General features: G+C 38.6%; 1 protein-coding gene across 6 annotated transcripts in view; it reads left to right on the top strand.

Moving 5' to 3' along the window:
• RYR2 (ryanodine receptor 2) overlaps positions 1 to 12,828 on the top strand; it is a 535,490-nt gene that overhangs the window by 209,712 nt on the left and 312,950 nt on the right. For all 6 annotated transcript variants that reach the window (XM_044239419.1, XM_044239420.1, XM_044239421.1 and 3 more), the window contains 3 exons: positions 6,994 to 7,112; positions 7,453 to 7,586; positions 9,097 to 9,338. In XM_044239419.1, the coding sequence (XP_044095354.1) occupies positions 6,994 to 7,112; positions 7,453 to 7,586; positions 9,097 to 9,338 (495 nt within the window). The remainder of the gene's footprint in view (positions 1 to 6,993; positions 7,113 to 7,452; positions 7,587 to 9,096; positions 9,339 to 12,828) is intronic.

Below are 12,828 nucleotides of genomic sequence, written 5' to 3' on the forward strand. Positions count from 1 at the left end.
TTGGGTGTGATACGGAAACCCTACTTAGTGTTTATTTTACAAGTAAGCCCTGTGTTATAGAAAGGAAACAAAACATACATACATTGCTTCTGTTACCTTTTGTCCCTTTCTGCCTAAAAAAGTTAAAAAATAAATTCATCAGTTTATCTCACACTGAAACCCAAATACTTCCTTGACTTCAAACTTCTACCCATTTTGAACAAACCACAGATATTCATTCCTAGTTCCCTCAGTGCTTCAGTCTGTGGCATGCAGAGTTCTCCTCTAAATGGTACGATGTGTCGTAATTATGCCGTATAGCGATGGGTTTTCACCTCCTGTTTGTTCTGGATGGGCCCAATGCTGTTTGGTCAGGCTCTTCACCAGCCCTCCACTAGCTCAAACTAGAAGTTTCCGCTACTTCTAGAAGTTCCACATTCGTGCCCCACCACCAAAGAAGGACAACTTGAATGCGACCCATCGTTTATCACTCCATGTCTTTTCCATTCAGAGTAGTGGAACAAAAAGCAGAGAGGTGTCTCTACAGAGCCTTCTCAGACGCACAGGCCCAGGAACAAATTAGCGCATTTGTTTGTAACTCAGATTCTTTCTCTCTTGGCCTCCCCTTTTTGTCAGACCTTTTTGTCAACATGGAGCTAGCTGGACTTTTCTTCTGCTTTTTCTAACTGCTGCCCGCTTCATTTGCATGTTTGTTTGTTTTAATGGGGAGAGAAAGGGTTTTTGTCAAAGGAGCACATTATGTCCTTTTAAGCATTTATGAGCCAGTAAGTCTGTTTGGTGTAACATTTCATGGTATTTTTGGCTCAACAGTCCTGTTCTCTCCAGAATGTAGAGCTTCCTACAGTTCTGTCTGTTGCCCTACTTGTGTCTGTCTTTCCTTCAATTTCTAACACTCTGGTATAATTTCTCCCGGATTTACTAATTTAACTATTTTGAGATCTAACTTCAATTTCCTTTCTCCATAGTGATCAATAAATATTTTCCCTGGATTTTCCTTCCAATCAGTATTGTCCTTCAGCATTTCTCTACCGTTCTCTGATGTTAACAGCTTTAATCTCTGTATAAAAATAAGCCTAGTTGTCAGATTTCCCAGTTGATCCTTTTTTATTTCATTTCATTTGTCATTTATATTATTTTGTTACAACCATCAAATAAGGACAGATGCTTACATCGCACTGCTTGGATTCAGGCCTTTTCCTAAAAACTTTATGTGTGTTAATTCCTCACAACATCTCCCCTCAGGGTGGGAACCATTATTAGAATTTGATTTTAGAAATGGGGACACTGGAGCACAGAGAAATTAAGTAACTTGCCTAAAATCTGCCAGGACTCACGTGGGGCCTGTTGAGTGTGTCCCTGGTAATAACCACTACATAAGACAATAGGATAATGATAATACCTCTTCCTATTCTAGTTCCTCATTTAAGCCTAGTAAATATCCAGGATGTCATTCCCCCTTCTGAAAGGATGACAGTCCATGATATGGACAGCTGGCCTGGGTGTTTTGTGTTCTTTGTTGTCATGTTATTTTTCAGTCCCTTTCTCCCAGTCTTTTTACTTAAGTTCCTTTGTTTACATTAATTACATATGGCAAAAAATATAACTTTCCTCATTTCTATTTGCCTCTCTTGAGCCCTGGGAATTTGACTAATAAGGTCTGACTGAAAGGTTAAGAAGGATTTTAACTCCTAGGTAGGGGAAGAAGTAGACACATAACCTGTGATTTGAGTGATTTGGAGTTCACAGTTTCTCTACTTGTGATTGTTGCTGACCCAGCAAGTGGGTAGGGCAGTTCTGTGTGTTTTCTGTACTGCATCTCCAGTGTTTCTGTCACGGGGAGACAGTCTGATTCATACCAGTTAGCCTCTGGGTTGAAGCCTTCTGTTTGCTTTCCATGTTGAAATTGTCAGCGAAGACCATGTGCTCCATCAGGAATTTTCTAGGATCATTACCCACTCTCAGAGCAGAGATGTAGGAATGGAGTCCCTTTCCAAAGCTGAATAACACCCGTGTGACCCTCTTGCGGTGAGAACCACTGTCTGTCTAAGCCCACATACATCTCAGTGTTCTGAGATGATTTTAATTTTTGTTTGATTTTTGCTACATACTTGTAATTGCAGGTGAGAAAACAATTTCTGGAAAGGGGATGTTGGCATTGTCTTCCAAGTCCATTGGTTTTCCTGAGACAATAATTACATTGTCTCCACCTATGCCTGAGTGGCTCCCTGCCTGGTTCTGTTCACTTCACTCGGACGTGCAAGACTCACCGTGACCTTGTGCCTGCTCTGTGTGGGGCAGAATCCCTGGGCTAGCTTCTTTCCAGGACTTCTGTTCTGTGGGTTGCTTTCAGTTTTTCCATGTAAACCCTCAACCTTGGACAGCCCAGGGCACATCCCACCAAAGCACTTGGATGTTTCCAATACCAGTAGGTTATTTCCAGACATGTTGTTACACCCTCAGAGATTTTTCTTGTCATGAGCCCTAGAAATAATTCAGAAAGTTACATCCATAAAAGTTTTAAGGCAAAGAGCTAAATAAATAGTTCATGTATCTTACATATAAACAGTTTATTCCATCAGTTTTGAATTTTGTGCATGACCCCCACATCTAAAGCCTACAGAAATTCCTGTCATTCGGTGAGGAAATACTGGAACTATGAAATATAAATTCTCCATCCATGTTCTATCATGTCTTCTCTACCTTTTTTTTTTTTTTTTTGAAGATTTTATTTATTTATTTGACAGAGATCACAAGGAGGCAGAGAGGCAGGCGGGAGGGAGGGATGGTGGGAAGCAGGCTCTCTGCTGAGAAGAGAGCCTGATTTGGGGTTCGAGCCCAGGACCCTGAGATCATGACCTCAGCCATGACCCACTGAGCCACCCAGGCGCCCCTCTTCTCTACCTTTAGAAAAAATAAGTATCTTAATGTTAAAATCTCCAGATAGAAAATATGCCGATGTAGCTAATATATATACTCTTCATAGTAATGACTCTCGTTTATGTTGTTTTAAACTGAAACTGTCCATTTATATTCATTCACTTACTCGGTTGGCAAACATGAGATGGGCCTCCCTGGGCCCACGTGTGCTGAATTCGACACATCTCTACTTTCAAGGACTCATTCTCTAATAGGAGATTGAAATGAGCATAAAGGATTTTAACCCAAAATGATCAGTACTACCAAGAAAGAATAATTCATTCTAGAGTGTTGGTAAAAAGCCACCAAATGAGATGACTTTCTGCACACTGATTCAGATTCTGAAGTTTCCAAAGAGAAAAGTGTATTTCAGTCTAAGAATAACACGTGCAAAAACATGGAAGGTGGGACAGAGGTGACAAGTCCCACTGGGCTGTGGCAGGCCTTGATTGCTGATGGTCCCGCTGCCTAGAACAGTGCCTGGTAGGCATTTAATAAATGTATCAGTGTGTTGTAAATGCATTAGCTCCTAAGTATATTTATAACATGTACTTTGAAGTAAAAGTATATACTACCCGTTCTTTGTCAAAGGAGCTGGTGGGAGCTAAGGTGGGTTGGGTTGCGTCATCTATCAAGGAGCTGATGTTCCATGCTCTGGGGAATGGACTTTGACCTTGGATGTACCTGAAAGCCATGGGAGCTTTTAAGCACAGAGTGACGTCAATTCAATGTGTGCTTTAGTTGGGATGCCCGGGTGGCCCAGTCAGTTGAGCGGTTGCTTCTTTGTCATGATCTCAGGATCCTGGGACCCAGCCCTGCGTTGGGCTCCAGGCTCAGTGCAAAGTCTGCTTCAGGAGACTCTCACTGTCTCCCTCTGCCCCTCCCCCCAGCTCACCTGTACGCTTTCTCTCCCTAAAGCAAAGAAATAAAAAAAAAAAAAAAAAAGGAAATAGACCTCACTTCCTATTTTGTTGTCCTTTCTAAAAATACTTCTTACTGTAAAAGTAATGTGTACACATTTTCTGGAATTCATCAAGTATTGGTAGTATTGGAAGGAAGGTATACTAATCCAGCAATAACCAGCACCAACATTCTGGCATACTAACTCCTGGTGTTTTTTGAAGTACATGTTTTATACATATAAATATATTTTACATAGTTGCAAACATAATATATATCCAGTCGTGCATCTACTCCTGAACGTTTATCTTCTACATTATGTGTTCTTCATGTTACTAAGATTTCCACCAAAATTTCTATAGATTTATTAAAACTTACAAATCAGGTTATGTATAGAAATTATAAGATCTTGTTCTGTCTTATTAGTTTGTGTGTGTGTATGTGTTTTTGAATATTTACTTTATGTTCATAAATCATTCTGGTAATACTGTTATGATCTGCCAAGGTTTAAATGTATCTCTTGAGAATCTGGCAATAGTGTTAGGCACTATTCCCATTTCTGGGTCTTATTCAGTGCATTTAGAATTTAATTGTCAAATCATCTTTAGTTAAATGTAGCCATTGTAATATTTTTTAAGCCCTGTATTTCTTTCTTTTTTCACTAGAGTTTGAGGCATATATTGGTATAATTTACATATGCATTTAATATAGTCAGTCTAGCTAATCTTTATTTTTTTTTAAATTAGTCTTTTGGTATTTCCAGTTTGTTTTCTTTTAGAAATTTCTAACCACACACAAGAAATAAAAGTTTATTTGCTGTTTATCCCAACACTTGACAATAAAAATAGCTTTCTCTGACTTTTTACCGTCAGAGTCAGTCAGCGCTTTTCAACTAAATGTTTATTGTTGCATCTGATGTAGCAGCATTAAAAAAAATGTTTTAATGTTAAGTCCCAAACTCTGGAAGCCTTCTATTAAAGTAAGCTGAATGCAGGAAAAATCAGATTTATTTTCATAGTTCATATTGCCATTCTTCCGTTTTGTGATCTCTGCTGTTCATTTTCAGTCCTGTCTTAAATCTTTTCTGGTATATTCTAGCTTTTGAATACTATTGATTTTTGTGTATATTTATTTACAAAGAGAATTTATTTTTCTTGTGGTCTTCTACTTCTTGGTCTTTTGTCTTAATGGTTATATTAACCCTGCAAGTAGAGATTGGTGAACTTTTTCTGTAAAAGACCAGATAGTAAAAGTCTTATGTTCTGTAGACCATAGGGCTCTATTGTTGCAACCACTCAGCTCTGCCTCTTTGGTGCAAAGGCAGCCACAGATGAACTGTGAACAATGAGTATGGATGATACGTATTATAATTTTCATTTGCAAACACAGGCAGCTGTATTTGTGTTCTGCAGTCATAGGTAACAGGAAGAAAACAAAGACATCAGGATAAAATATGAGTAATCTATTAAAAATTCTTTTCCTTTTCTATTAGTTTAGTTTATTTTAGCTAAGAATGAATGTATTTATTTTTTTACTCCATTTTTAATAGCAGAAGGATTCAGTTTAAGTACCCTTATATAAACATCTTTATCCATTAGCCTGTTGTATTATTTTCTGCTGTCTTGGATTTTTTTTTTAAGATTTTATTTATTCATTTGACAGAGATCACAAGTAGGCAGAGAGGCAGGCAGAGAGAGAGAGGAGGAAGCAGGCTTCCTGCTGAGCAGAGAACCCCATGTGGGGCTCAATCCCAGGACCCTGAGATCATGACCTGAGTCGAAGGCAGAGGCTTTAACCAACTGAGCCACCCAGGAGCCCTGCTGTCTTAGATTTTTAGCACAGCAGTTGATTTTGAGCTATACCAAAAATTGACTCATCTTTTAGGGTATTTTTTTAAATTGAGTGTACATTCATCTCATACTTCACCAAAATAAGTCATCAGTAAAGAAATTAACATAAGTAGCCCCTGTCCCATAATGGATTGGGATTTGGATCAAGCATATTGTGGCAGCCATAGTCTACCGTTAACTTCTGTATTCTGCCATTTGTAAACCTGAGCACTTTTCCAAGAAAGTGAACTCCATTGGAGATGTACAGACCTTTCTGTGGATTTCCCTGTGACCCTTCATGATACTTTGTAGCTCTCAGGGATCACATTTTCTGAATGTTATATTTAATTGCTACAAGTGGTCTGTGCTTTCATTAGTGACAGAGCAAACTTTCTCAGAAACAATGAATACATATGTATATATATATTCAGCTTTCCAAGTTCACACTAAAAATTTTGATAATGAAAACTATTTTATCTCTCTTAAGCTCTAATAAAAGAAAGGGTATATTCCCTTTTACCTTCTTGGATGGTTAATACTTTAAAATACCCCTGTTTGTGGGGGACCTGGGTAGCTCAGCCAGTTAAGTGTCTGCCTTCAGCTCAGGTCATGATCTCAGGGTCCAGGGATGGAGCCCTGCACTGGGCTCCCTCGTCAGTGGGAAGTCTTTTCCTTCTCCCTCTGCCTGCTTCTTCCCCTGCTTGTGTGTGTGCTCTCTCTCCCTCTCAAATAAGTAAATAAAATCTTTGAAAAAAAATACCCCCATTCTTAATCAGGTTTTGTATGTTGTGTATTTTTATGTAATTTTGCATTATTCTCTGTATTTCTGTTGTTTTGTAAACTAAAACATTTTCTACCATTTACCTCCACAAGAATGTAATGATCTTTGTGGGTTAGGAAGCATTGTTTTAAGGTTATATTCTCAAGCTGAGAAGCTTCATAAGCTGGTCCTAACCTACTACCTACCTGTCTTGTCCCCTACTTGCCCTATATGTCAAGCACCACAGGTATGCATTCCATTCAAGACTTCACCCAACCTCATATCACCCTAACTTTCCCGTCAGGAAAATGGTCATGAATGTGTTCTCCTCGGTTCTTTCTTTCATACCTTCCCAGGCAGAGGTACCTGCTTACTCTGCTAACACCGCCTGTTCCTCACTCAACTACTTCATCATCTCTGGCTATCAGTCCCATCACAAACATCACTTGTCCCCTCTCACCCAGTGCCCTGTGACAAACATATTGAGCCCATAATAATTACACGTTGACCTGAAGGAACACCTAGAGAGAAGGAAAGGCACTGATCATCATAGACCCTTTAATCATATTTTTTTTTCTTTATCTTTAGGTATTCTTGAAGTTTTACACTGTGTGTTAGTAGAAAGTCCAGAAGCTCTAAATATTATTAAGGAAGGACACATTAAATCCATAATCTCCCTTTTAGACAAGCATGGGAGAAACCACAAGGTAAGGGAACGAATTTATTGCCACGGATGAGTTCTAGAATAATGTTAAATGTATTTTTAAAATAAGGTAACTTTTAAAAGGTGTGTCAGCTGTGGCTTATTTCTTGTTCCTTAATTATAATCAAGGAATTATATTGCTGTTTAGTGCTTATTTGTAGCACCATTGAGACACCGAGCAGTTCTCAGCTCTCATTTAAGAGAAACTTAGAAGATACGTGACCTCGTGGCTGTCGTGTTCACATGGCTGGGTCAGAGGGAGCGTGTTCACATTCACAAGACATGCTGGGATACTCAAATCTGAATAAGGGAATTAGTCGGCTGGAAGTGCTTTTTCTCTTCAGGTTCTGGACGTCTTGTGTTCTCTGTGTGTCTGCCATGGAGTAGCGGTCCGTTCCAACCAGCATCTCATCTGTGACAATCTGCTGCCAGGAAGAGATCTACTGTTGCAGACACGTCTTGTGAATCATGTCAGCAGGTAGACTCAGACAGACATGGTCACCAAACAGGTGGCCTAACGAGGAATTCACGTTCTAGGTCTGTCGTTAAAGCATCGAATGGTCTGCTTGTTTTATTCGGATAGTTTACGTACTAGCCCAAGGAATAGTGTAGTTGTTCTGTCAGTTGGATGGGGTAATAATAACAATAGGTGAACTGAGCAGAATATGCATTTATCACAAGACCGTAAGCTTCCCTAGTCACATCCTATGAGGCTGGCTTATCCCTGACATCTTCAGGAGCAGACTGACAATTCTACAGGATTACAGTTAGATGTAATTATGTTTTGTGCTTTCTTAGAAGATAAGTAAAAATGCTACCCTTCAATGCCAACTTCAAAGTGGCTACTATATATAATAAAAAAAAAAGCTGAATTGGAATGTCTAAGATATAATCCCATTAATAAATATAATAAAACTACATTTGGTTAGATGTCCCTTCCAAGGTATCAGAAGTTCCTTCAGCACTTTGTGTCAGTCACTATTCTCTATGCTTTCCATGTTTCCTCCACTGTGCTTGCACTGGGTTCAACTAGTCCAACTAGGTACTAATATACACACTTTATAGATTAAAATGTTGGACTGTAAATGGAACTCAAGTCTAATGCCAAAGGCTGAGCCCTTAAATACCAAGCCATGCTGCCTTCCTTATACCAAACAGTATAGTAAAAATAATGATACAGCTTTCAAGTAAGAAAATATTTTGCTTGATAGTAATAATTTTGTTATACTCTATCTAAGAGCTGTCCAGAATGTAATCACTGCCTTACCCTGCTTTATACAAAAATGTAGGGTTTGGTGTGTATTTCTATATTGTGTTTTTTCTTTGCTTTGCTTTGCTTTTTTTTTTTTTTTTAAACAGGGTTGATTTAAGACTTCTTGAGTGGCTCTTTGTATAACATATGTGCTGTTGTTGACTGCTATTTCCTGAGACCTTCACTAATCCTGAGCATTAACATAGGGTCTAAGTCTCTTAGAAATAGAATTAAATACAACTACCTAGAAATTCTTCTGCCCTCAGAGAGGCATGGAGAACAACAAAACTGCTTATCCCCCTGGTTCCTTTGCCAATAACATGGCTTTTCAGCTTGTACCTTACCTGACCCATGGCTTAGGTAGGACAATGTCTGCATCTCCCGAATTAATAATAACTGCATGAATTCTACGGTCCTGTTACACTGAGTATCTCAACTTAAACATGATCCATGGTATAAAATGTGCTGAAAAGCAATTCAGAATAAATAATCTTAGATCCCTGAGGGACTTTGTCAGGAAATCCAAAAAGCAGATACCCATCACGGAATGTGAACTGTAGGTTGGCTATCCCTGCCTCCTGCCTCAGTGACTTAGTAATTTTGCAGTACTGAAGGAAAATGTAGATTTACTATATTGTGTTTTGGAGAAACGGGAGGAATGTCCAAAATAGACCTAAATGAACACAACAGGAGGTTTATCCAGAGTTGCTCATGAGCTCTCCCTATTTCTTTGAAGCATGAGACCCAACATTTTTCTGGGCGTCAGTGAAGGGTCCGCTCAGTATAAGAAGTGGTACTATGAGCTGATGGTGGACCACACGGAGCCGTTCGTGACCGCCGAAGCCACGCACCTGCGGGTGGGCTGGGCGTCCACCGAAGGGTACTCGCCCTACCCAGGAGGCGGTGAGGAGTGGGGTGGAAACGGCGTCGGAGATGACCTCTTCTCCTACGGATTCGATGGCCTTCATCTCTGGTCAGGTCAGCACCATCTACGTCTTCCTCTGTGTGCGCGAAGGAGATCTGTTGCCCTTGCTCTTGGGTTTCCGAGAGCCATCCATGCTGCGTGTATTCAAATGTGTTTTTTCTTCAGAAATTTACCATGGAAACGATGAGAGAGAATAAGTAAAAAGCAGAATTTCACTAGGGGAGAAACAAAACTCTTACAATTATGGTACATTTCCAAAGGCTGTATTGTTGTTGAACAGTATGTGTGAAAAACAGCGTCTTGATTCATAATCCACTGCAAAAAAAAAAAAAAAAAAAAAAGAAAGAAAGAAACAAAACAACACACCACATTTGTGTGTTTCCTATTTACTTTAACAGGTGTGTGTGAAGGTCTAGCTTCCACCAAAAATAGATCCTGCAAAATAATTGGAAGAAATAGAGAGTCTCATCTCCTCATAGATAACATAATATTGGGAATTGGTCATTTGTGACGCATATTGTGAGGTATCAGAAATAATCAGATAACACTTTGTGTGGAACTGTTTCTAGAAAAGCATATATTTCATTTCACCAGCCATCAGCCTGAACTTTGATAGTGAATACATATTAAGAATGAATGATAGGTAAAAATATTGTATCCTTTTTTCTATTAGAAGGTACATTTTCTATTAGAAGTTGGCTCCATTCAAAAGTTCAGTTCTTAATGATGTAGATGTTTCTAAGAATCTGGAATTCACGTGAATTCTGCAGATGTGCTTGTGCTCATAAAGCTGCATTTAGAATACTGTTCTCATATTTTGTAACATAGTAATGATAGACAAAATATGGAAGATATGTGTATTTTTGCATATAAAAAGCTGAAATCTGTCTCCTAGGGGGCACAAGTGATATTTATCAATGTTTTAGAGGAATGGTAGCTTATGAGCATTTTAAAAAGTTAAATTGAATTAAATCCGAGAGTTTACAGTAATGGGTTTAGAGATAGAAACATTTCGCGTCTTTGTATTTTATCCTGAGTATTTACTGAATTTTTTCTTTATTCAGTGCCTGTATTCAGTAGTCAGGAAGAGATGGGGCTTTGTTTTGGATGTTTCATCTAGGACCGGGGGCATGTGGTTGAGGCCCAGGTAGCAGGGTGGCGTGTCTTACACACCGTGCTGTTCTGGCCAGGCAAGTCAGAGAGCCTGTTCCCACAGTACACTTTTCCTACTGACAGAAAGAATGCAAAGAGCACTAACATCAGAAGGTCCAACAAACAGAAAGTAGAGGTAATGTCTTGTTTATAATACATGTGAATTCTCATGCTTCAGATTTTACTCTCTTCTCTCTTTACTCCTACAATGGCTCCAAGTGCCATGGCTACTCAGGTAAATGAAGGAAGCATGTTAACTTGTTTTCCCATTTCCCATTACACAGAGATGGGGTGGGGGTGGGGGAAGAGTACTCTGATAAAATAATGAGGAATTGCTTCTAAATGTTTTAACCACACAATGCCACTTCATTTTCATTTTTGCAAGCTTTGAAGCTTTTTCTTTCAACTCACAAAGAGAACCCAGCATTCACAGAGTTAACCTGTATGCATTACACTTTTTATTATAGGGTATCTGTTCAAGAAAACAGTAAGAATAACAACAGAAGTTTTCAGTGGATCTCTGAATATATCTCAGAGAGGAGGATAGGTTGGGGAATTCAGGAGAAAATCACTTGAACTTTCTATCAGGAAAAATTCAGCTTTTTCTTCTTTTTTTTTTCCTTTTTTTTTTTTAATGGCAAGAAAGTATGTACCATGCCTTGCCTATAGTTGAGATGTGTGGTCTCTCAAGCTACAGGGGTTATTCAGTCAGACAACAAAAAGAAATAAGTGACATCCAAATTTTTTGGTAAGAAAGAAGTAAAACTTTCACTGTTTGCAGTTGACATAATACTATATATAGAAAACTTGAAAGACTCCCCCAAAAAGCTGCCAGAACTGATGCAGGAATTCAATAAAGTAGCAGGATACAAAATCGATGTGCAGAAATCTGTTGCATTTCTCTGCACCAATAATGAAGCATCAGAAAGAGTAATAAAACACTCCCATTTACAGCAGTACCAGAACTATAACATACTTGGGAATAAACCTACCCAAAGAGGTGAAAGCCCTATACTCTGAAAACTATAAAACACTGATGAAAGAAACTGAAGATGACATGAAGAAATGGAAAGACATTCCATGTTCATGGATTGGAGGAGCAAATCTTGTTAAAATGTCTGTACTATCCAAAACAAGCTACCTATTTAATACAATTCTTAGGAAATGCCAATAGCACTAGAACAAAAAAATCCTGAAAATTTATGTGGAACCAGAAAAGTCTCCATATTGTCAAAACAATTTTGAAAAAAGAAAAGTAAAGCCGGAGGTATCACAGTTCTGAACTTCAAATTACATTACAAAGCTATAGTCATCAAGACAGTATGGCGTTGACACAAAAAATAGACACATAGATCAGATCAATAGCATGGAATACAAAAAAAAAACAAATAAACACACAATTATATGGTCAATTCATCTTCGACAAAGCAGAAAAGAATACTTAATGGGAAAAAGATAGTCTTTTCAACAGCTAGTGTTGGGAAAATTGGACAGCAACATGGAAAAGAATGAAACTGGACCACTTTCTTTTACCATACACAAAATAATTTCAAAATGGATTAAATACCTAAATGTGAGCCCCGAAACCATAAAAATATTGGAAGAGAGGACAGACAGTAATTTCTTTGACACTGGCCATATTAAATGCTTCCTAGTTTTAGATTCATAGTCAACAAAGGCAAAGCTGAATCATTTGGTTTCTGACTCATTTACCAAGGTCAGAGTCCTAGTAATTCGGATTAATTTTCTTGGGGTCATTCTCCTGTTCTCTTTCTTTTTAATAGTTAAAATGGAATTCAGATCTGTGACTTTTGCTGTAGAGCACATTCTTTACCACTTAACTTGCTGTAATTTAAGGGTGCTGGCATTTTTTGGAATGAGAATTAGGCTCATGAGCAAAAGTTTTGAGCTTTGTCTTCACTTACTCTTTCCAATTTCAGCTACACACGGTGTTGTTACATTCTCCCCTCTGGGAAGGCAGAACTGGATTTTTGGGCACCCAAGTTCCAAATGTTTGTAAGGGAGGGCCAAAAGTATGAAAAATCTTGGTGCTTTGGGAGCATTTAAATATGGATGTGTGGAGGAATGTCCTAGAACAGTTGAAGAGAAAGATGGGTAGAAATTTCTCGTCCAAGGGTGATAAATCAGACTGCTACTGTCTTTGTGGCTAATGCAGAGAACGGGAATGTAGTTGTCATCGGGTATGATAGGTTTGCATAAATGTGGCCTGAAAATGCTTCTAAGTGGATTCAGTGGTGTGAGTGCCATTGAAATTATAGACCTGACGTTGTTCAGTAGTGATCCTTCTGTCTTACCTGCTTGTTTCAGGCATCACAAGAGAGTTTGCCATGGTGGTTTTTAGTCCTTAGCATTAGCATAATAATATCCCTC

This window comes from Neovison vison, chromosome 2 (genome assembly GCF_020171115.1).
Source record: "Neovison vison isolate M4711 chromosome 2, ASM_NN_V1, whole genome shotgun sequence".
Classification (NCBI taxonomy): domain Eukaryota; kingdom Metazoa; phylum Chordata; class Mammalia; order Carnivora; family Mustelidae; genus Neogale; species Neogale vison.